Source organism: Globicephala melas, chromosome 17 (assembly GCF_963455315.2).
Source record: "Globicephala melas chromosome 17, mGloMel1.2, whole genome shotgun sequence".
Classification (NCBI taxonomy): Eukaryota; Metazoa; Chordata; class Mammalia; order Artiodactyla; family Delphinidae; genus Globicephala; species Globicephala melas.
The window spans coordinates 12,710,424-12,735,759 of NC_083330.1; the positions used below are offsets into that span (position 1 = coordinate 12,710,424).

A 25,336-nucleotide genomic window follows, 5' to 3' on the forward strand; every position below is an offset into this window, starting at 1 on the left:
TATGGGCCCAGCTGCTCCATGGCATGTGGGATCTTCCCGGACCGGGGCACGAACCCGTGTCCCTTACATCGGCAGGCGGGCTCTCAACCACTGTGTCACCAGGGAAGCCCCAGTCTGTGGTATTTTGTCATGGTAGCTGGAGCTAATAACCCTCTAAAAGACAGATAAGAGCACTTCCTTCCAGGACACACCAGAGAGGTCAGTCTTGTTAGGAAAAGGAGTGGAGAGAAATCTAGAGGTTGAGACCTAACTGGAAAGGCAGGCCAGAGATGGGTGCTTCAGCTGGGGATAGTGATGGTGATAGTGGGATTTCCTGAGCAGTGGGAGGCAGCAGAGGGAGCTGGGTATCCAGAGGAGACAGAGAAGTTGCCAAGAGAAGGCACTGATGACAACTTTGTACCTTCTTTATGATTTTGCTTGTGAATCACCTTGTCAGGAGGCACAGAGTAGTTGCTCAATAAACCTTTGGGTTAAACACACCAATTCCTTTGGACATGGATTTGCTCTGGCACATTGCTTATTTGTCGTATATGCAGAATGGTAAATGTATCCAGGAACTATTTTAGTCTTGTTAGTTTAGGCTTTCAAGAATAAAATCTTTATTACCCCAGGAGTACCAAATAGGGAGATTTCTTCCCATCAAAGCCTATACTTAAATAATTTCCTCCTCCTTTTAGATGAGATTGTTACTGGAATATTTTTCTTCTAAGTTGACTTATTTTGTCAACAGTGTGCTATAGAAAAAAAGAATTTCCTTTCTTTAAACAAGGTGTCCAGTATCTTGATTGTGATAAAAGTAGATCACGGTGGAATTCTAATGATGATTTACCCATAATCAAAGAAGATCTCTGCAAGATTTGATTAGATTAGTATCCACCACCCCTCCCCTCTCCTTTGCCCCTTGGCCTAGTAAAAATTTGCCTGCATCTCCTAGCTTATATTCTTACATATTTGTAAAATTTAGAGAATGTTTCTTGGTATGAATGATGTGCGGCTCAGGTCCTTCACAATATACCTGTAATACTGGTCTTGTTATCCCTATCGTACAGGTAAAAATTAAAGGAGGACTCCTCTGGAGTATGACTTAGAGACCCTGGACTGCTAATCAGAATCTTTACTCTTTTCTAAATATAAAGCCAAACATCTTGTCTCATTGGGCCCTCTCTTTACGAGAGCCATTACATTTGGAATTTTGAAGACAACTTATTCCATGGTTTACTCGTGGCATTTTCATTAATATTTTGGAAACACAGTCTAACTTTGAACTAAAAGCCACTGATCAAAATCTACAAGTAACATTATGTGGCAAATAATGCCTGGGCTAAATATAAAAGCAGAGTAACTTCGGAAAACGGAGCCATTCTTCTCATAGGTAACCCCAAAAAGAGTTTTCACAAAACATTTTGTGTGGCATCAGAAATTGGTGCTGGCTGATTAAATAGGAAAGGAGTTTATTATGTAAATATTTACAGGAGAACCAGCTCGAAGCTAAGAGGCTGGGGATGACGTCCAACTACAGGCTGCAGAACAGGCCTGCAGAGCTTAACCACAGCCTTCACTGCTGTTACCCCTGCCCCTCACTGCTGTTTCTGCAGCATGAGTTTGGCTCCTTTTTTTTTTTAATTTATTGAAGTATAATTGACTTACAATGTGTTAATTTCTGCTGTACAGCAGAGTGATTCAGTTATATATACATGTTCTTTTTTAAAATTTTAATTTAATAATCCCACACATTTTCCACCTAAACTTTTTAAACATAAGTTTATTTATTTATTTATTTTGGTGGCATTGGGTCTTTGTGGCTGTGTGTGCGCCTTCTTTAGTTGCGGCGAGCAGGGGCTACTCTTCATTGCAGTGGCTTCTCTTTATTGTGGAGTACGGGCTCTAGGTGAGCAGGCTTCAGTAATTGTGACACGTGGGCTCTGGAGAGCAGGCTCAGTAGTTGTGGCCCATGGGCTTAGTGGCTCCGCGGCACGTGGATCTTCCAAGACCGGGGCTCAAACTCATGTCCCCTGCATTGGCAGGCGGATTCTTAACCACTGTGCCACCAGGGAAGTCCCTATATATATATATGCTCTTTTTCGTATTCTTTTCCATTATGGTTTATTACAGGATATTGAATATAGTTCCCTGGGCTGTAAGTAGGACCTTGTTTTTTATCCATTGTATATATAATAGTTTGCACCTGCTAAGCCCAAACTCCCAATCCATCCCTCCCCCACCCTCCCTCCCCCATGGCAACCACAAGTCTGTTTTCTATGTCTGTGAGTGTGTTTCTGATTCATAGATAAGTTCATTTGTGTTACATTTTAGATTCCACATATGAGTGATATCATATGATATTCGTCTTTGTCTGACTTACTTCACTCGGTATGACAATCTCTAGGTCCATCCATGTTGCTGCAAATGGCATTATCTCATTCTTTTTTACAGCTGAGTAATATTCCATTGCATATATATATACCACATCTTCTTTATCCATTCCTCTGTCGATGGACACTTAGGCTGTTTCCGTGTCTTGGCTCTTGTGAATAGTGCTGCTATGAACATAGGGGTGAGTGTATCTTAGTTTCGTCTGGTTGGCTGCTGTTTTTGCCACCGTATGGATTCTGTGTGGTACCTCCTTCCGCAAGTTGCTCACTTCTGCTTTTTATTTTAAAAAAATTTCCTATATGGATTTTTAAAAAAATATTGTTATGAACATATGAGATCTACCCTGAACACATTTTTAAGTGTATAATCCAGTATTGTTAACTGTAGCCATGATGTGGTAAACAGATCTCGAGAGCTTATCTTATGTAACTGAATTATTATTAGGGCAGCCTAAGTCACATGCTTGTATTCTGTAAATGATATCGGGCTTATTTCTGGGCTCCATCTTGGGAAGACAGGATTCTTAAGACTTCATATTCCCTGGACATGGCAAGGGCATTCTAAGGTGCTAGCCACACAAAAATTATAATAAACAGCCAGTACGGTTTAATGTTTATAAAACTAGGATCCAAATGGTTCATTCTCAAATAATGTATATTCATATATTCAAATGAATATGGCCCAGTAATTTCAAAATCTTTTTTTTTTTTTTTTTGCGGTACGCGGGCCTCTCACTGCTGTGGCCTCTCCCGTTGCGGAGCACAGGCTCCGGACGCGCAGGCTCAGCAGCCATGGCTCACGGGCCCAGCCGCTCCGCGGCATGTGGGATCTTCCCGGACCGGGGCACGAACCCGTGTCCCCTGCATTGGCAGGCGGGCTCCCAACCACTGTGCCACCAGGGAAGCCCTCAAAGTCTTTTTGAATACCCCAAAAGCCATATATAATCTTCAGCAATGATTCTTAAAATTCCTTCTTTACTCTTCTATCCATCATCCTACAAAGTGCAGCTGCCCTGTACCTCCTGCCTTCAAAGTCCCTGGGAAAGTCCCCATTTGTCTAAGGAGGCTTCTGCTCCACTTCTGCTTTCCTGTCCTTTCTTCCCAATTCCCCATCGCAAAAGCTTAAGAACACAAGAACTGGTCTACCAAGGAAGAACTCACCCTGGAGGGAGGCAGAGAAATGAGATTAAGACAGGCGAATCTAGAGTTCTCTTTTGCCCTTAAAAGAAGGGGAATGGATCTAGGCATAAGAGAAACACTTTTAGTAGTGATACTTAAAAAATACTTGGAATACTTAATTGGTTAAAAAAATATGCAGATTGCTATACGATCTGTGGTTGAAATGTTGACTGTGACTCAAAGTCGTCTATGTAAAAGCAGCTTAGCTAAAGATGATAAAAGGAACAGACCCCCAAGCATTTTAAAGGAAAACTAAAGGCTAGTATTCATGAGTCTAAAAAAAATTAATTTGATTTCAAGTTCCCAGTACAGAATTATTTCTTTAATTAACAGTAATTCAGAGTTACTATTATTGTCACAAAAAATTGATTGATTCTTGGACATTCCTGGTTAGCTCAGTGCTACCTCTTTGGGATCCTCAGGTATCTCCCATGATAGTTGGTGCCAGGTGCAGTGACACTTACTTCAAATATTCATTCTTTTATGAAATTCTGTTGACCCTGGCACAAAGCCATTAAAGTGTCTATTCGTGTCTGCTGCTCTACCAAATGAAAACCTTACACAAGATTTCAGACCAATATTACTTTAGATAGACAGTTGAATCTGAATACAGCCAGCAACACAATTTCTGCTGAGCAGATATCAGATAGCCTCCCTTACAATATTGAATACATCTTTAAATTACTGAAGAATTCTACCTAGGATAGCAGGGATCTGTACTTCTGCCAGAAGTATAGCTGTAATAGAAATTCAGTAACTGAACCTAACACCAGTCATTTGGTTGTTTCAAATTATTTCCTCCAGAGCATGTACACTGAATTGCTGGCTCATTTTCATGGAGGGGCTGGGTGTTCCTGTTACCTTTTAATTCTTGCCAACTGGAGAAGCATTTACTCTTGGGTCAGTTTAAAACTTAGAACACTGTTTCAGTGTTTTGTGGGAAGCTATCCTCTTAGGTGAACTCATAAATTATAAGGTGAATAGTACTCCAGAGTTTATACGCTATAACATCTTGAGTTATTTGATATGCTTCTCTCCCCAAGCCTGGGCTGTTAGAACAAGCATGGATGCCCAGGGCAGAAACTCCCATAGGGCATCCACTGGGGAAAGAGGAGGTAGTCCTAAAAGTCATAACTGCAAAAACATGGTGGGGGGATTGGTGGCACATTGGAAATGAAGAACTAAGAGTCTGCTTTAGAAGAACTTCAAGTTGCCTTTATTTTCATGTGCATTGTTCAAATGTCTTAGCAGTTCTCATTGCAGTTTGTTTTGTGAAATATATTAGGTATTCAGTGTAGCTGTTTTCAGGTTTATTATGCAGGATTCTGATTCATAAAAATATTCCATTAAATGCAGTCGCTCAGGTAATTACTTTGCTTAATCTACAGCATACTTTAATTAACGTTGCACAGAATTCTGATTTAATCAATTAGATTTGATCTAGTATAACTTAGTTGTAAATACATTTTATGATGCAGCAGCCCTAAATCATTATCGGGAACTAAGGTGATATACAGCTCTACCTAAAATGAACAAATTTCCCATGTTAAGAAAAGTAAATCATCATTTGAATTATAATTTTAGTATTTAAAAAAGTAAACTATAAATAGTGGATCATTCTATTTCCATTAATAGTCTATTAAAAACAATCTCATTGGGAGCGTTAGAACTTAAAAAATATGTTTTATTTGCATCTATTCCCTGACAGCCTTGAGAACAAAAGATTAAACTCAAGCAAGATTCACCACTTTTTTTTTTTTTTTAATTCTTTGGCGGCATCACCCAGTTCCCTTACCAGGGATTGAACCTGGGCCGCAGCAGTGAAAGCCCGGAATCCTAACCACTAGGCCACCAGGGAACTCCCAAGATTCACCGCTTTTTGGCTCTGTAAACAGACTCATTAACAACAGTATCTCAGGATATTTATTCACTGTTCTGGGGTGAGTTTTGCCTCCCCTCCCCCAAAAGATATGTTGAAGTTCTAACTCCCCCAGTACTTCGGAATGCAACCTTATTAATGGAACTAGGGTCACTGCAGATGGAACCAGTTGAGGTCATACTGAAGTAGGGTGGGTCCCCAATCCAATATGACTGGTGGCCTTATAAGAAGACCACCATGTGACGACACAGACACATACAGGGAGAAGGCCATGTGAGAGGAAGGCCGAGTTTGAAGTTAAGTAGCTGTAAACCAAGGAACACTGATGATTTCTAGCAACCAACCAGAAACTAAGAAGAGGCAAGGAAGGATTCTCCTTCAGGTTTCAGAGGGAGCATGGCCCTGCTGACACCTTGATTTGGGACTGCTATCCTCTTAGAACTGTGAGACAACAGATTTCTGTCATTTTAAGCCACCCAATTTGTGATGCTCTGTTTCGGCAGAACTTGGAAATGAAAACACTCACTAAAGCCAAGCTGAGAGCTACAACTCAGCAGAGCCAGAATTTACAAAATTACTGTTAATAAAAGTGAGGGATGAGGGATGTATCTCGTCAAACTATTTTTAAAAATGCAGGTGCCGTTTTTAGTTTGAAGTTAACTTTTACATTCCTAAGCAAGTATAGACATAAATCTAACACATTTTGTCTCCAGCACCTCCTCATACACAGCACCTAGTAGAGTGCCTTGAACATAAATCACCCAACAGTATGTTTTGTAGCTTAAAGAGATTAAGAATGAAAACAGCCTATAAATATTAAAATACCCACTTATAGAACTCGAGCTGTAAAATATAGTGTTACTGAAATGTGAGAATAAGCACTGAAAAGAATTTACATGAGGTTCATCAAGGCAAAATTTCATCTTGAATCTCTGTGGATAATAAAATATATACCCATCTAGTTTGTGGATCATTCAGAGTCTATATTTTCTGTTGCCCTTGTTTTCACTTGAAAAATTACCTTTAGCACCTATGCTATGTGAAGGGCAGGGATAAATAATAAAATTTACGTTCTTGATATTAACTTGCTAACAGATCTTATTGCAGAGGGTATAGAATAGGTAGAAATTTAAAATACAATGAAAAATGAATTTTGGGGATTATCTGTAAATTCTTTTTTTCTCCCTGAATATTCAAGAGCTGACTCTGTTTGATTGCTACAGGAGTGATGATGTTTGGAAAGGCATCAATAGACAGGAGCAAAGGATCTGGACACAGACAGCTAACAGAGCAGGGGCCACACAGCACACTCCCAGTCAAGGGAGAAGTTTCCTCAGGGGTCCATGAAGGCCGCCAGATGACTCTAGCTGATTGTGTGCATCTTTGCCAGGTCTTTTGAGGAGCGGCCTCTTCCCATTCTTGGTGGTCTTCGTAAGTCTCTGGCCCTCCTGGTTGTTTCTGGACACTTTGGCCTTCACCTGTTCTGTGGGTAGAAATAAGTAGTATAAAACAACCCCCAAACCCAGATCATTTTTGAGCATTTACTGCCAGATGGGATGAATTGAAGTTTAAATTCCCAGGTGTAGTATCCCTTAGCAGGACTAAGCCTCAAACTTCCATGAGATCCATTCCTGCAAATACATAACTGGGACTATAAGATAAATTAGATTTGTAAAACGCAGACAAAACTAATATTTCCTGGTTGTCTACTATAGGTTCTATTTTATGCATTCCACAGATAATCTTATTTAATCTTTTAAATTTAATTTTGATTTTTTAATTGAAACAATGTACATTTTATAAACATCAAAAAGATTGGGTGGTGAGTAGTTGGGAGTTTTTTAAAAGGAATATACTCCATGATATTTTTCATAATTAAAAAACAGTCAAATAATATGACTAGGCTTATATTAAAAGCAGCAGTCCCCTGCTCCATCCTTCCTCACTCCCGGGTCCCTCTCATTAGCCAGTAATTCTTAATCATTAAAATTAGTCTTCTAGTACTTACTTTCTTATTTTGAAATAACATACAGATACTGCTTTTTTTTTTTTGGTTTTAGATGTTTATTGACTTATTATGGCAGATGAGGATATAACTCTATACCCCCCTCCTCTCACATACATTTACTTCTTTCTATCCTTCTCATATGTACATCACAGTTTTTGGTTAAATCAGTATTTAGGGCTGACATTTTAACTATATACATATTATTTATAGGTAAGTCACATAGTAGGCTATATTTCTTCTCTTGTATAACTCATTGTTTTCACCAGACTTAACAATTGCCTTTTTTTATTTTTATTCTTTTTGGTTTGTTTGGTTTCTATGCTTTTATTACTAACTCATCCTTAAATTTTTGATATAAGTAAATTGCCTTGAGTGTGTTTAAGTGTTCTGTTTCATATTTATTTCGGAGAACTTCATCTAAAGCCTTTAGTTGTCTTCCTCCTATTTCAAGTTAGTTGTTCTCTAAACCTGGCATATGCTGTTAGTGGGACTTTTTCCTTCACCATTATCTTGAGTTTTTTTTAATGGAGAGGTAAATTATAATTTTATTTATTTTTAAACTGAGGTATCATTAATTTAGTGTTGTGTTTCAAGCGTACAGCAAAGTGATTTAGTTATATATCTATTCTTTTTCAGATTCTGTATCTTGAGATTTTTTTCATTCCTTTCTCCTATGTTGAATTTTCTGTTTCCTGGGGTTCTACAGCTTTCTCTTAGTTTACACCCTCATTTTGGTAGAGCATATCCTTCAGGAGTTTCCAGAGAAAGGTAAATATCTAGGACCTCAGTTTTATGAAAATGTCTATATTCTATCCTAACATTTCATTGATGGTTTGCTGGGTATTGATTTTTAGGACAGAATTTTTCCTCAGCCCTCTAAAGGCATTTCTCCATCATCTTCAAGCTTCAGTGGTGCTGTTGAGAAGTTTCACGCTACTCTGGTCCTCGTTTCCTTGTGATCGTTTCTTTTTCTTTCTGGAACTTTTTAGGCTCATCTCTTTATCCTGGTGTTCATGAAGTGTTTTGGTCAGATAAATCCTCTGAGAGAATTTGCTTCTACCAAATACTTAGATGGTATAACCAACCTGGGATTAATCAGAATTAAATTCTTGGCTAGAGGTTTATCAGACCATCTAGGTAATCTGAATTTGTGCCACAAACCTGGGTGAGGGCTGACTTGTGGTTCCAAATTCTCAGTGGCAATTTCTCCCCTCTCTACTCTTGCCAAAATCTGAAATGGTCAGTTTTCCTTGTGGTCCTTTGGAGGTATGGGGGTTTATTTGCAGTTTGCCCTGACGCTGAAGGATTAGCACTTTGGAATCCCAGAATTCTGGGAGGAGGAGAACCTTCTGTTAGACTTCCCACCTTGGACTACTTAGTGTTGGGCTTTGTTCCCATGCCTATTCTCCAAAATGCTGTGAAAATCGGTCTGCACTTAGCTGATTTGACAGATGCTCTTGGGATAACAGAGTATCTCTTACCTTTCTAGGACCCTGCCTTCACTCAGTGCCTGGCCTGGGATTTCCTTACTTCGTTGTCCGATGTTTTAAAGATGACTTTAAAAAGTTATGTTTTGTCCTGAAATTTTAGTTATTTCTAGCAGTCCAGTTACTCATCCTGTCATATTCCTGGAAATGGGAGTCTATATCACCTTTTTAAACCTCAGTTTCTTCATCTGAAAAACGGGGATGATAATAGTATCCACCTCATAGTATTTCAGGAATTGGTGAGATTGTTAATAAGTATAAAGCTCTTAACACTGTGTGGCTCTTCCTCTTTTTTTTTTTTTAAGTGGCGTTCTCAAAGTATAAATAGAAGTGCTCTTCCATGCTACATTTTTATAGGTGTTTGGTGCACTAATGCCAGGGGATGATGTGAAAAATCTGAGGTCTTATTAAGTTGTATATTTATTATATTAAGAAATATAGTTCTTGCCATTCCAAAAATCTTCATTTTACATGGAAACCAAGCGAGTAAACACCATTAGTAGCCTAGATCTTTTTATAAAATTAAAAAATATTTTATTTATTTTTGGCTGTGTTGGGTCTTTGTTGCTGCTAGGTGCGGCAGCGGGGGCTACTCTTTGTTGCGGTGCGCGGGCTTCTCATTGCGGTGGCTTCGCGGGCTCTAGAGCGCAGGCTCAGTAGTTGTGGCGCACGGGCTTAGTTGCTCTGCGGCATGTGGGATCTTCCCTGACCAGGGCTCAAACCCGTGTCCCCTGCATTGGCAGGCGGATTCTTAACCACTGCACCACCAAGGAATCCCCAGTAGCCTAGATCTTAATTGAGAACATGAGATTTATTGAAGTGGAATCCTCAATTTGTACATTTCTTGAGGCCAAAGAACTAGAAAATCTCCCCTCCCTGCTTAATCAAATAAGACTCGAAAGGGGCAGAAAATGGATGCCTTCTCTTACAACAAACTAGGTTATACTCTAATTTTTTTTCCACCATTTTTTTATTGCCACAGAGAGTTGAATTGCATGAGAAGGTCCTTTTCAAGTCCCCAGATAAGTTCCCTCTCAGTAATCGCCCTTCTCTTTAAAAACAATTTGCACCCACTGCCAAGCAGCTCTTGTGCAGAACCAGCTCTCTCTGGAGGTTGACTTGCCTCTTGGGGCATCTCAGGGACACTTCCTTAGTAGGTGCATTGTGATATTCTTCACAGCCAGCATGGTTTCTGTACAGGTGGGTTTGATGAGCATCTCTGGGAGTAAAAAGCCAAAATGCCCAGTGTCACGTAGTTCAAAAGCAAATGTGTAGGGTATTCCATTTTTGTAGGCCCAATCCATTGAGCTACCAGAGCTCACATCTAAAAGTTAAAAAAAAAAAAAAAAAGTCAGCTTCACTAAAGAGTCTGAATAATTTTCAAAATGTATATCTAGTACTTGCTTACTAAGCCATACTAAATCCTTCCAATGAAATACCCTTTCAACAAGAGCAGTTTAAGCTGAGTTCCTGAGCTTCAAGCTCATGGAACTTACAAATCATACCTGCTATCATCATAAATCATCCCAGCCACCTTCAGTCTGGTTCTTGCCTCTGCCAGTTATGGAAACTTTGTTCTTTGAGGAGCTAGTCTAAGTAGTAATGCTTTTCTAGTATGACGACCTCAATTTCTTAGCTGCAACTCCAATATCATTTCTCTCCACCTTCAGTTTATTCACCAATAAACATAATCACACTGTGGACTTTTTTTCTTCTCACTCAGTTCTTCTCCTTTTCTAAGGTCTAGAATATTGAAATTCTGATCCCAGAAAACCTCTTCTCTTCTTCTCGCCCTATTTTTTCACTCCTGATGAACTTGTTCTTTGCCTTTACTTATTACAGTTTCCAGACTTCCCCTGGGCTTCTTATAATTTCATTGAACTCTCTAGCTGGGCATGGTTAATTACTCCACTGAATTTCTCACCAGACCCTTTGTCTAGTCCTTTTCAGCTTTTGTTTTGCTAATTCTCAATCCCTAGTCCAGTTTCTCTGTCTTCTCCCTCACAAGGTAGGTGGAGAAAGTGTTTGTTGGAAATTCGTGCTAATCTCTGTGGTGCTTCTCCATTACCAGTGGTGCTCTGGGCTCCTTTTTCTAGACCTTCGCTTACATGAACCTTTCTCATTCTCTTCTGGTCCTGCCCCTCACTTTACCACTCTCTCCATACTCATCGTGGGTAGTTAGCCCATCACCTCCTCTGCTTACATTGCAATCCTGACTTTTCTCCTTCGAGCTCAGGAAGAAATGCTGCTCGTCTTTTACACCTGGTGTGGTTTGATCCCATTTTTTGTTGTCTTCTCTAGGACCCTGTTTCCTTAGTAAACCTCCCCCCAACCCCACCTTGCATCTTGCATTTTGGACACCGAAATGTCCAAGCACTGCTTTCCTGTAGCACTTCCTTCTCATGATCCTATTATATACCATCTTCTTTTTCTTCTTCCTTTTGGTTTAGAACTCAAAAGAGAACCTATGTATGTTGCTTCTGTATCCTCAACCACTTTCAGTCTGGTTCTTGCCTCTACCAGGCTGTGAAACCTTTGTTCTTGAAGGTCACCAATGACAGCAGGCCTAATCTCCTTTTTTTGTTTTTCTTTCCCCTCAGACCTCATGGTCAACCTCTCAGCAGCATTTAACTTAGCTGACAATCCATTCTGGTAACTCTCGCGTTCTGGCTCCTATGACCTTACATGCTGCAGCTTTTCAGCACAGAGTTGAAAGTGCAGGTGCTTTAGGGCTTGGGCTATATCTGATCCCAGCACCTGCCGTGACTCTCTGTGCCTCAGTCTCCCCTTTGGAAAAGGGATCATAATACTTACTGCATAGGGTTGTTGCAAAAATTGAATAATGTGCTCAGGATATATTAGATGTTATTGTTGGGCATCTTTTCACCCCAAAGTGCCTAGTATGCAGTTTTTAGCCTAACATGCTTTTAATAATTAATTAATAAATGAATGGATTTTCATAGAAGACTCTTTCTATACTTTTCTCCCTGAAATATATATTATCCAGCCTGACATAACACCATTTTATTATTTAAAAAATTTCCCACTCAAAGATACCACTTTTTAATGCTATTCTTGCCAGTTAGAGATAGAATTATGTGACGATGGCAATTAAATGACTGCTGTTTCCCAGGCCCCCCTTTTGCTTCAGTTGGAGACGGAAGGTAGGCTGTGGTTTCATTGTCGCTCTGAGTTAGATTCACTGGAACTGCAAATAGTAGTCATAGTAGCCAAAGTCAAAGACAATATTTGCCAACACTTACATCATAGTGATATGACAGCCTCATTTCTATGGTAACAGGTTGTTCTTGGTAAATATAATACTATGACTGTGCCTTGATACCAAGCTGAAAAGGTGGACTGAGAGTAAAATTTTAAAAACTTAATGTTTTTAGGTTTTTAATTTATATTCTGTTGGCATTAACTGGTAATGTGATTTTTAAAAATACTACATTTCCCCTTTCAAGGTGGCTCTATTAAAAAACAGTTGTAAAAAGGTCAGCATTAGACCAATGATCATGAACTTCAGAAAAGACCTCTGATACTTAAGACATTACCATTACTAGGATAAGCTTATATGATAAACAGTGTTAATTAACAAACCAAGCATTTCTGCTGAAGGCTGAAGAAAGTGAGTGGTTAGGAATATAATGATGGGTAAATTAAAGAAATCAAGGAGAAGTTTGCTACCTCACTAAAAAGTATAATCAGATGTCACTATGTATACATACATATGTAATGTGTGTATATACCTTCATATGCATGCGTAGAGATTCACAGAGTACTAACCACCATACGATCACGGCAAGCTCCCGGAACGCCGCTAGACATTCGGAAATATATGATTTCTCACTAGATTTTTCAAGTCATACAGTCAATGAATTTTAGAGTTTGAAAGGCCATGAGAAATGATCTAGTCCAATTCCTCATTTAACAGTTATGGAAACTGAAGCCCAGGACTAATATCTTTGTCAGGATTACATCTAACTAGTGGCAGAATTAAGACTAGGATCCATTTCTCCTGGTTCTTTGTCCAAGTTCTTTCCATATACCTGGTTGCTCTTTATTTCATATGAAATAAGAAATATTTTAATTACCTTTCAAGGGGAAATTCAGTTGAAGGTGTTATGTAAGAAACAGAATTTCATAACAAGAATGGTAGAAGGAAGGGATAAAAAGGAAGCTCCTTCAAGGGCTCAAACATTACATTATCTTCTCAAGGCCCATTTCTACCTTTGCAGCAGTTACAACTGCTTAAGGAGCCCGTTTTGGTACTTTGCACTGTCATAAGATCGCCATTCAACCTTGTAGTCTTTACTACATGCTTAGAATATTCTCTGCTTAGGATTTTTTCAATTGGTACAGTGATTTCTGTCAAGCAGGGTAAAACTAATCAGATATAAACTCCCTCCATCTTCCTTGGCTAATTTGGTAGTCAAAAATTTCACTTTAGGGGGGAACACATTTTCTGGGTTTTTTTGAGGGAGGTCATTACACAGGTTATTGGTTCGAGAGATGATTCTGACACAGCATCCATAGGAAACTTACACAGTGTGCTGGAAGCAGGCCCGTATCGATACTGTATGCCGTACACCGACTGAAGTGCCTTCACAGCTTTATGAGCTGCAGATTCCTGTGAGGTTAAATGGAGAAATCTTATCACTTATATCATTGCATTGAAACCTTTAGAAACACTGACACGTTGAGCATTATCGGTCATCAATTTGGAGAACACTGGGCACATTGGTGGATAGCTATATTTAATAATAATATTGCTACTCTTTGTCACATGCTGCATTTTGCAATATGTTTTAGAATACATTATTTCCCTTGATTAATTCTCACAATGAGCCAGTGATCAGTAATATTTCCATATACAGATGAGAAAAGGAAGGCCCAGCGAGGTTCAGTGGTCAGGCTGGGGTTACACAGCAAGGAGTGGCTATGTTGGGATAAATACATCTTCTGAGGCTGATTTAGTGTTCTGTTCTCTTCACTTTAGTTCAGAGACACCCATTTCTATAAATTACAAAATGCTTGGCAGGGCCCAAGTCAGTTTTGCTCATAGCTACACATATAGTATTTAGCAACGTGCCTGTATATAACAGACACTTAATCACTGTTTCTTGCATGAATGTTGAATAAGCAGAGATCTGCAACAGTATCCCATTAATCTCATTGATCTTTGAGTGCATACATCTTTAAGTGGTGGCCCGGTTCAAGGTATTTAAAACCCATTTGGATCAGTTCAGAAACGCTTTAATTCAGTAAGAACGACTCCTCTTGCTCTGTGTGTTTATCCCTTGTGGGAATGGAAACACTTTGAGACTGCTTCGTGACTTCTGAGGTTACACAGGCTTGTGGCAGAGCTCAGCCAGGTGCGGCTAAGATGTAGAAATTCTGAGGTGGAACTTCCTAGCAATGCCAAAAAGCAGGAAAAATAAACACCTTCAAAATACTAAACGGTGAATATTCTAAGATGAACGAGAATGATACGGACTACCCTTGAAAACATTTCCAAATGGTATAAAAGCACTAGTTCCAGCAAGAAGTTAGAGAAGTATTGTATGACCAGTGAGAGGAAAAGAAGTGTGTTGAAACCAGTATACAACTCTCCCATTTCCAGGTGCCTGTGAATAATTTAATCCATCAGTTGAAGCACTCCGGGCAACGTGGTACTGTGTGCTGGACCTGGCTTCAGCCTGCTGTCCTCACTCACCTCAGGGAAGCAGAAAGCCGCATTGGCAGCAAATGCCACACTGAGTGGCTATTCAGGAACCAGGCTCCAGAACCTGGCAGACATTCATTAATTGATCTCACTGATGACGACATTCTCCTTGCAGGAGCCGACAAGAAAGGAATGTAAACACCATAATGAGGTCTCTTAATGGAGAATGTGCTAAGATTTTTAACATCTTCTCCAATGGCCTCAGTGATATTCCATGGCAAGGGCAGAAATTTCTACATTTAGAAGATTACTGCATTCTGCTGGTGAGGAGACCTTTGTTCCTCATTATTTCAGATGACTAAACCCAAGAAAAATAATCTACCGAGGAAAAAGAAAGATAACCACTCTGCCTATTTTTGCAAAATGTATGCATAGTTTTAGCCTTTTGGGCTCACTGGACTTCTGCCACTGACGTGCAGGTGCACGTTGATAAGAGGTTGAGACATGATCCTTCCTCGAAGAGTAGAAGCTTCATAAAATTTTCTAAGAATATTTTCCAGGATGGTACCTATTTAAAAGAGTTTAAGTGATTCTTCCTTTTGTCCATTCCTTCTTTTTTCCATTCAACCAGAAGGACCCAGGTCTCCCTTATTGGACCTCAGCTAAGTAAGGAGTATATATTTTATTTAAATATTTTTATATTTAAAGCAACTTAGTGACCGAAATATCTTAGCAGAAACACAGACTCCTACATATTGATGGAATGTTTTTGAACAAGTTGAACAGAACTTAAATGGCTACTGGTTAACATTCAGAGACATCTATTATCTGAGAACTGTAATCTTAGTTTTAACGATTTAGCTTATCTGCAACCCGCTAACAGGATTTCTCAATGGGGTCACCACTGACAGTTTGGACTAAATCATTCTTTGCTGTGGAAGGCTGTCCTGTGCAATGTAGGATGTTTCACAGCATCCTTGGCCTCTACCCACTAGATGCCAATAACATCCCCCACCCCTGTTGTGGCCATCAAAAAATGTCTCCAACACTGTCAGTGTCCCTTGGGAGGGAAATTCATCATTGGTTGTGAACCACTGATCCACTCTTTATACCACATCCTCCAATCCAAGACACAAGGAAAATAACTCCTGATGGGAAGATAAATTCAAAATATGGAGAATATTCTCATGTGGTAGTTTTTGTTTTGTTTTGTTTTTTTTGCGGTATGCGGGCCTCCCACCGCTGTGGCCTCTCCCGTTGTGGAGCACAGGCTCCGGACGCGCAGGCTCAGCAGCCATGGCTCACGGGCCCAGCCGCTCAGCGGCATGTGGGATCCTCCCGGACCGGGGCACGAACCCGCGTCCCCTGCATCGGCAGGCGGACTCTCAACCACTGCGCCACCAGGGAAGCCCTCATGTGGTAGTTTTAATATATTACACATTCTATATAATCTGTTGTGAGGATACAAACAGACGCTGTGTCCAATTTAGAAAAGGCTGAACATTCGCGTATAGAAACATTTTGGGTACAAGGTGGTTAGGTTGCCAGGTCAATAACACCCAAGAATGAGAAGCCTATTTGACCCACCGAGGAGCTGAAGAATAGCACTATCAAATATCACTCCCACCTTTACAGTATTTCTCAAGAGAGAGAATTTGCTCAGAATTCTTGCATGAAATGCTAAGAACAAAGTTCCTCTTTTGGACAGAACGCAAGCCTAACCCCAGGCCACCTTCCGACCTCACGTTCCAAATTCTTCCCAGGTCCTGCCCATCGAGATCAGGAATTCCTGCAACCCCAAGCAACTGGTGCAGGATTTGGAGTCTGAGGTATAGGGAGAGAGAGGATGCTTCTTTTTTATAAAAGCTTTTAAATTCAAGCCTAAAATACATACAGAAGAGTATACAGATTTTAAGTTTATAGTTCAATGAATGATCACAAGTTGCATGCAGTCATCCAGAACCAGCATCCAGCCAAGGAATAGAAAACCAACAGCAGCCCCAAAGCCCGCCTGTGCGCCGTCCCATCACTCCTCCCTCCCTCTTCCTTGCTTCTAACTCTATGTATTAGTTTGGCCTGGTCTTGAACTTCATAGGCCTTCAGATGATATAGGCTCTGAAGCAGACTCACTTTACTGAGGAATTAGTCCCTATCGTGGATAGCTTGTTGGGTTTCTGAGATGAGGTGAGGAAGGAACTCTGCTCTTTCACTTTCAGGTAATCTCATGCCTGAAAGGCTGTTCATTCTTAGCACTAATTTGTCAGATGCAGGCCCAGAGACTTAGTAGCATTAAGCAAATAGCGTTTATAAATTAAAACTTGCTTTTAATTAATGAGTCAGACCATAATTTACGCACAGTTGTTTACTCAATAAAGTTAATTACAGCCCTGCATATGTGACCGAAGCTGTAATCTAATCACCTCCATCCTGACATTTTCCAAATAACCTGTGGTAAGAATGTAAATATGTTTGAAATGATTGCATTGGAGAAGCAGCGTGCACAGTGGTTAAAAGCAGCAATGCTGGAGCTAGATTTGGGGTGACTCCTGGCCATGACACTTAGTAGCTCTGTGCTCTTAGTATAATGACTTAACATCTTTAAGTTTCAGTTTCCTCATCTGTAAAATGTGGATAATAGTTGTTACTGAATAGATTATGAAAAATAAGTGAGATTATATATATATGAAATGCTAATTAGAACAAACACAATGTGTTTGCTATTATCATTACCACATAGAACCATCTTAGCATTAGAAAAGGAGGAAGCCTGACACACATATCCAGCTTCAAGTACTTACCACACAGCTAAAATTGGGGATTGTTGCGTATTTGTAAGAATAGGGATACAGCAACATCTGAGCATATGCGTGAAAAGAGAGGTAAGCCCTTATGTGCTTCTTGTGTTTTCGGAGGAAGTTCGCTACAGCTTTCACTTCCGGCTCAGATTCTGGGAAAGGTCCGCAGTACGTATCATCACAAGGGTGCATGGAAGCTCCTTCATCTGCAAATTAGAAAAGAAAATGGGGTGAAGGGGTGGGCAGGCAAGAAGCAAGAAACACAAATCGGCATTGTTAAACTGATTTTTCGTTTATTTCTGTAAACACACGGTATTATTAAGCAGTTCCTCTAACTTCTCATTTAAAGAAATCAATACTGAAAAATCCAAGACAGTTCAGGCCTCCATGCATAATGGGAGGGCAGCCCGAATAGGAACTAGGTGCTGCTTGTTTAAGCCTGCATAAACCACTCTAAAGGGGAGGGCTCTATCAGTTGGAGGACTAATTCTACGTGATCCCCCCAGAGCAGGAAAGGCCTCCTGTTTATACACTCCATGAGACTTGCACTTTCCCACCATAACACTCAACACACTTGTAATTAGTGTCAAAATTTACTCATTTAACATGCAACCAATATTTACACTAATCTGGGTGCCTGGGATACAGTGGAAGACAACATAGGAAGAAATCCTTGCTCTAACAGAGCCTACATTCAATCTGGATTCTTTGTTAGATTCTAATGCTCTGAGAAGTCAGGGGCTGTGTTTTTGCTGCTGGGCACCTGACAACTAGAACAAGTATGGCAAGTGTTCAACAAATATTTGTTGAATAAATGAATGTCAGATCCGAAGAAAAGGCTAGACCTCTGTACAGATGTCTGGTAAGATACAAATACTGATATATCAAGAACAGGGAGGCAAGACTGAAATAATTCCACCGAACATGCTATACCAATTTCTATTATATTTTTAGATCAGCTATATACAAACTGGCTTTGTGAGACCCGAGGCCTCTCCAGTTATCTTAGGGGTCAGTTCCGTTAAGTCCTCAGAACTAAATTTTAATAATTTTCAAATTAAAAATGTATACAGGTCTATGAAGGGGAGGAAGGAAAATAAGATTCACTCTAACAATCACAGTATTAAGTTCCAAGAAATTTTGGAAATAATGACATTTTTCAGTTACTTGCCAATCTGAGTCCTTACGATCTCTCCCATACCCCTGGAACACTGTAACTCTTTCCATAAACACATGGAAAATGTTTGGTGAGTCTGTGACATAGTCTAATACTTCTGAAAATGGAAAGACAACTAAGATCAGGCTAATTCTTGAGTATGTTAAATCTCATTTATGCCATAGGAGAGTGTAGATGGGGGAACTTGCAGCAATTGTGGTTTTCGTCCTTTGAGTCTAATTCTGGAGATGCCTCAAAAGCAAGTGGGATATGGATAGAACTCAGAACTTAATATAAAAACTGTAGCTGATACTCCTGAAGGAATAGGAAAAAGACACATTTGAGGAACATTGATGTAAAGCACTGGAAAGGAGAGATAACAAATAGAGCAGCTAATTCCAGCGGGAGCAGAAGTAATGAGCCAGAGAAACAGAACTCACAATAATCCTAATAAATATTCTCAAGGGCATATAGGAGGGCACTGGAAACATTCAACAGGGACAAGAGGTTATAAAAAAGAACCAATGAGATATAATGGAAATAAAAAACTTAATTCATGGGTTGAGTGAATACAGTGGATGAGTGAATTAATGAGATGGAGTGGGTTTTGAAATGTTTCCAGAAGGCATTAGAAGAGACAAAGAATGGGAAAAAAGAGAAAAAAAAATTAAAGGGTATGAAAAATAGAATAATTGTCAACATCTGATTAATAAGGGTTCTAAAAGAGAAATTAAATATTTGAAGAACTGCTAACTGACATTGTGCCACGATTAAAGAAAGATTGAATGGGTACCAACACGAGAGAGAAAAGGGAAAATAGCAACACTTTGACACAGTAAAGTGAAATTTAGGAACGAACCGATTCCAGAGAGAAAGAAGCAGGCCATCTATAAAGGAATGAGAATTAGATTCACATCTGACGTTTTAAATAACAACACTAGAGTAATATTTCCAAAGTACTTTTGAAAAAAGGAAATGAGTCTAGACTTTTATACCTAGCTGAACTCTTATTGAAATGTGAGAGTGAAAGATGTCATAGTTATTGTGGCATATTTTCATTGGTTATTTTTTCAATTTTTTTTCACTTAGAGGTTTTAAATTTCACATCATACAAAATGTAAAGGTTTTAAAAGGATTTTATTTTTAATTCTCATAAGTTTTGCCAAATTGTTTACTAAGTTTGTTACTGTTTACACTCCCCCAAGTAATGTAGAAGAGTACCATTTCTCCTCAATACCTGCCAACAATACCCTGAAAGTGTATCACCTTTTGATTTTTGCCAGTTTGCTGGCAAAATTTAATTTGCCTTCCTACTACAAGTATGTTTGAGCATTGATTCGTAGGTTCACTGGATTGGACTCCTCTCTGAATTGCTTAATCATGTCCTTAGCTCATGTTATTCTCTCTTGGGCTGTTTATCTTTTTTCTTACCCATGTATAAAAGAGCTTTGTATAGATGTTTGTCATCTGCATTGCATTTTATTCTCATATTTATAATTTTTCTATTGAATTGTTTACTATAACTTTTACCATTTTAGACATTTTAAATTTTATGTAATTACTATGTCTTTTTCAATGCCTTTGGGTTTCCTCTCTTGGTGAAGAAAGTTTCCCCTATTCTAAAGGATTAGAGCTTATTTATAGGTTTTCTTCTAAGAATGTTATCATTTTATTTTGTTCTTTTTCATCTAAGTCTTTAATCCTTCTGGATTTTTTTTTTGGATTTATTTCTGTACCTATGTAACCTAGTTATACCTTCAGTTTTTCTATAGTGATAGCCAATTCTACCAGCATCATTTATTAAATATTCTATCATTTTCCCACTGAATTGAAACACCACCTTGGTCATATATTAGAGTCAACTGCATTTGTAGATCTATTCCTGGATTCTCTGTTCTGCTGGTCTATTTGTCTATTTCTATACTGTCACCCTATCAATCTATAGCAGCATTAAGGTATGCTCGATATCAGACAAGTTCCCCTTACTAGTATTCTTCTTCCAGTTTTATTGGTTTTTAGGGTCTATTTACTTTTCTGTATAAAGTTTATGATCGTCTTATCAATTCCCCAAAACAGAAAACAAATGAAAAACCCTGTTGAGATTCTAAATGGAATTGCATTAAACTTAATACTGATTTGGGGAGGATATTATTACACTGTGTCACCCAATCCAAGGACATGTTACACCATTCCATTTGCTCAGATGGCGTTTTATGTTCTTCATTAATACTTTATCATTTTTTCTTTAGTATGCCTTGTTTATTGTTGCTATTATTATTTTTTTAAACATCTTTATTGGAGTATAATTGCTTTACAATGGTGTGTTAGTTTCTGCTGTATAACAAAGTGAATCAGCTATAAATATACATATATCCCCATATCTCCTCTCTCTTGCATCTCCCTCACACCCTCCCTATCCCACCCCTCTAGGTGGTCACAAAGCACCGAGCTGATCTCCCTGTGCTATGTGGCTGCTTCCCACTAGCTAGCTGTTTTACATTTGGTAGTGTATATATGTCCATGCCACTCTCTCACTTCATCCCAGCTTACCTTTCCCACTCCCCCTGTCCTCAAGTCCATTCTCTACGTCTGCATCTTTATTCCTGTCCTGTCCCTAGGTTCTTAAGAACCTTTTTTTTTTTAGATTCCATATATGTGTGTTAACATACAGTATTTGTTTTTCTCTTTCTGAATTATTTCACTCTGTACGACAGATTCTAGGTCCATCCACCTCACTGCAAATAACTCAATTTCATTTCTTTTTATGGTTGAGTAATATTCCATTGTATATATGTGCCACATCTTCTTTATCCATTCATCTATTGATGGACACTTAGGTTGCTTCCGTGTCCTGGCTATTGTAAATAGAGCTGCAATGAACATTGTGTTACATGACTCTTTTTGAATTATGGTTTTCTCAGGGTATATGCCCAGTAGTGGGATTGCTGGGTCATATGGTAGTGCTATTTTTAGTTTTTTAAGGACCCACCATACTGTTCCTATATCAATTTACATTCCCACCAACAGTGCAAGAGGGTTCCCTTTTCTGCACACCCTCTCCAGCATTTATTGTTCGTAGATTTTTTCATGATGGCAATTCTGAGCGGTGTGAGGTGATGCCTCATTGTAGTTTTGATTTGCATTTCTCTGATGATTAGTGATGTTGAGTATCCTTTCATGTGTTTGTTGGCAATCTGTATATCTTCTTTGGAGAAATGTGTATTTAGGTCTTCTGCCCATTTTTAGATTGGGTTGTTTGTTTTTTTGATATTGAGCTGCATGAGCTGCTTGTATATTTTGGAGATTAATCTTTTGTCAGTTGCTTCATTTGCAAATATTTTCTCCCATTCTGAGGGTTGCCTTTTCATCTTGTTTATGGTTTCCTTTGCTGTGAAAAAGCTTTTAAGTTTCACTAGGTCCCATTTGTTTACTTTTGTTTTTATTTCCATTTCTCTAGGAGGTGGGTCAAAAAGGATCTTGCTATGATTTATGTCATAGAGTGTTCAGCCTATATTTTCCTCTAAGAGTTTTATAGTATCTGGCCTTACATTTAGGTCTTTAATCCATTTTGAGTTTATTTTTGTGTATGGTGTTAGGGAGTGTTCTAATTTCATTCTTTTACATGTAGCTGTCCAGTTTTCCCAGCACCACTTATTGAAGAGGCTGTCTTTTCTCCACTGTATATTCTTGCCTCCTTTATCAAAAATAAGGTGACCACATGTGCGTGGGTTTATCTCTGGGTTTTCTATCCTGTTCCATTGATCTATATTTCTGTTTTTGTGCCAGTACCAAACTGTTTTGATTATAGTAGGTTTGTAGTATAGTCTGAAATCTGGAAGCCTGATTCCTCCAGTTCCATTTTTCTTTCTCAAGATTGCTTTTGCTATTCAGGGTCTTTTGTGTTTCCATACAAATTGTGAAATTTTTTGTTCTAGTTCTGTGAAAGATGCCATTGGTAGTTTGATAGGGATTGCATTGAATCTGTAGATTGCTTTGGGTAGTAGAGTCATTTTCACAATGTTGATTCTTCCAATCCAAGAACATGGTATATCTCTCTGTCCGTTTGTATCATCTTTAATTTCTTTCATCAGTGTCTTATTGTTTTCTGCATACAGGTCTTTTGCCTCCTTAGGTAGGTTTATTCCTAGGTATTTTATTCTTTTTGTTGCAGTGGTAAATGGGAGTGTTTCCTTAATTTCTCTTTCAGATTTTTCATCGTTAGTGTATAGGAATGCAAGAGATTTCTGTGCACTAATTTTGTATCCTGCTACTTCACCAAATTCATTGAATAACTCTAGTAGTTTTCTGGTAGCTTCTTTAGGATTCTCTATGTATAGTATCATGTCCTCTGCAAACAGTGACAGCTTTACTTCTTCTTTTCTGATTTGTTTTTCTTTTTCTTCTCTGATTGCTATGGCTAAAGCTTCCAAAACTATGTTGAACAATAGTGATGAGAGTGGACAACCTTGTCTTGTTCCTGACCTTAGTGGAAATGGTTTCAGTTTTTCACCATTGAGAACGATGTTGGCTGTGGGTTTCTCATATATGGCCTTTATTATGTTGAGGTAAGTTTCCTCTATGCCTACTTTCTGGAGGGTTTTTATCGTAAATGGGTGTTGAATTTTGCCAAAAGCTTTTTCGGCGTCTATTGAAATGAACATACGGTTTTTCTCATTCAGTTTATTAATATGGTTTATCACGTTGATTGATTTGCATATATTGAGGAATTCTTGCATTCCTGGGATAAACCCACTTGATCATGGTGTATGATCCTTTTTTTTTTTTTGTGGTACGTGGGCCTCTCACTGTTGTGGCCTCTTCTGTTGTGGAGCACAGGCTCTGGATGTGCAGGCTCAGCGGCCATGGCTCACGGGCCCAGTCGCTCTGCAGCATGTGGGATCTTCCCAGACCGGGGCATGAACCCGTGTCCCCTGCATCAGCAGGTGGACTCTCAACCACTGTGCCACCAGGGAAGACCTGTGTGATCCTTTTAATGTGCTATTGGAGTCTGTTTGCTACTATTTTGTTGAGGATTTTTGCATCTATGTTCATCAGTGATATTGGCCTGTAGTTTTCCTTTTTGTGACATCTTTGGTTTTGGTATCAGGGTGATGGTGGCCTCATAGAATGAATTTGGGAGTGTTCTTCCCTCTGCTATATTTTGGAAGAGTTTGAGAAGGATAGGTGTTAGCTCTTCTCCAAATGTTTCATAGAATTCGCCTCTGAAGCCATCTGGTTCTGGGCTTTTGTTTGTTGGAAGATTTTTAATCACAGTCTCAGTTTCACTGCTTGTGATTGGTCTGTTTATATTTTCTATTTCTTCCTGGTTCAGTCTCAGAAGGTTGTGCTTTTCTAAGAATTTGTCCTTTTCTTCCAGGTTGTCCATTTTATTGGCATATGGTTGCTTGTAGTAATCTCTTATGATCTTTTGTATTTCTATAGGGTCAGTTGTTGCTTCTCCTTTTTCATTTCTAATTCTGTTGACTTGAGTCTTCTCCCTTTTTTTTTCTTGATGAGTCTGGCTAATGGTTCATCAATTTTGTTTATCTTCTCAAATAACCAACTTTTAGTTTTATTGAACTTTGCTGTTGTTTCCTTCATTTCTTTTTCATTTATTTCTGATCTGATCTTTATGGTTTCTTTCCTTCTGCTAACTTTGGGGGGTTTTTGTTCTTCTTTCTCTAATTGCTTTAGGTGTAAGGTTAGGTTGTTTATTTGAAATGTTTATTGTTTCTTGAGGTAGGATTGTATCGCTATAAACTTCCCTCTTAGAACTGCTTTTGCTGCATCCCATAGGGTTTGTGTGGTCGTGTTTTCATTGTCATTTGTTTCTAGGCATTTTTTGATTTCCTCTTTGATTTTTTCAGTGATCTCTTGGTTATTTAGTAGTGTATTGTCTAGCCTCCATGTGTTTGTATTTTTTACAGATTTTTTTCCTGTAGTTGGTATCTAGTCTGATAGCATTGTGGTCTAAAAAGATACTTGATATGATTTCAATTTTCTTAAATTTACCAAGGCTTGATTTGTGACCCAAGATATGATCTATCCTGGAGAATGTTCCATGTGCACTTGAGAAGAAAGTGTAATCTGCTGTTTTTGGATGGAATGTCCTATAAATATCAACTAAGTGCATCTTGTTTAATGTATCATTTATAGCTTGTGTTTCCGTATTTATTTTCATTTTGGATGATCTGTCCATTGGTGAAAGTGGGGTGTTAAAGTCCCCTGCTATGATTTTGTTACTGATGATTTCCCCCTTTATGGCTGTTAGCGTTTGCCTTGTGTACTGAGGTGCTCCTATGTTGGGTGCATAAATATTTACAAGTATTATATCTTCATCTTGGATTGATCCCTTGATCATTATGTAGTGTCCTTCTTTGTCTCTTGTAATAGTCTTTATTTTAAAATCTATTTTTTCTGATATGAAAATTGCTATTCCAGCTTCCTTTTGATTTCCATTTGCATGGAATGTCTTTTTCCATCCCCTCACTTTCAGTCTGTATGTGTCCCTAGGTCTGAAGTGGGTCTCTTGTTGGCAGCATGTATACAGGTCTTGTTTTTGTATCCATTCAGCCAATCTATGTCTTTTGGTTGGAGTATTTAATCCATTTCCATTTAAGGTAATTATTGATATGTATGTTCCTATTACCATTTTCTTAATTGTTTTGGGTTTGTTATTGTAGGTCTTTTCCTCTTCTTGTTTTTCCTGCCTAGAGAAGTTCCTTTAGCACTTGTTGTAAAGCTGGTTTGGTGGTAGTGAATTCTCTTAGCTTTTGCTGGCCTGTAAAGGTT

General features: G+C 38.8%; 1 protein-coding gene across 1 annotated transcript in view; it reads right to left on the reverse strand.

Annotated features, from left to right (window-relative positions):
* Nucleotides 1–10,061: 10,061 nt before the first annotated feature.
* CPA6 (carboxypeptidase A6) overlaps nt 10,062–25,336 on the reverse strand; it is a 260,841-nt gene continuing 245,566 nt past the window's right edge. Inside the window, exons 9-11 of the mRNA XM_030859604.2 lie at nt 17,392–17,594; nt 13,474–13,558; nt 10,062–10,249 (exon numbers count right to left, since the gene is read on the reverse strand). Coding sequence (XP_030715464.1) covers nt 10,062–10,249; nt 13,474–13,558; nt 17,392–17,594 — 476 coding nt within the window. The remainder of the gene's footprint in view (nt 10,250–13,473; nt 13,559–17,391; nt 17,595–25,336) is intronic.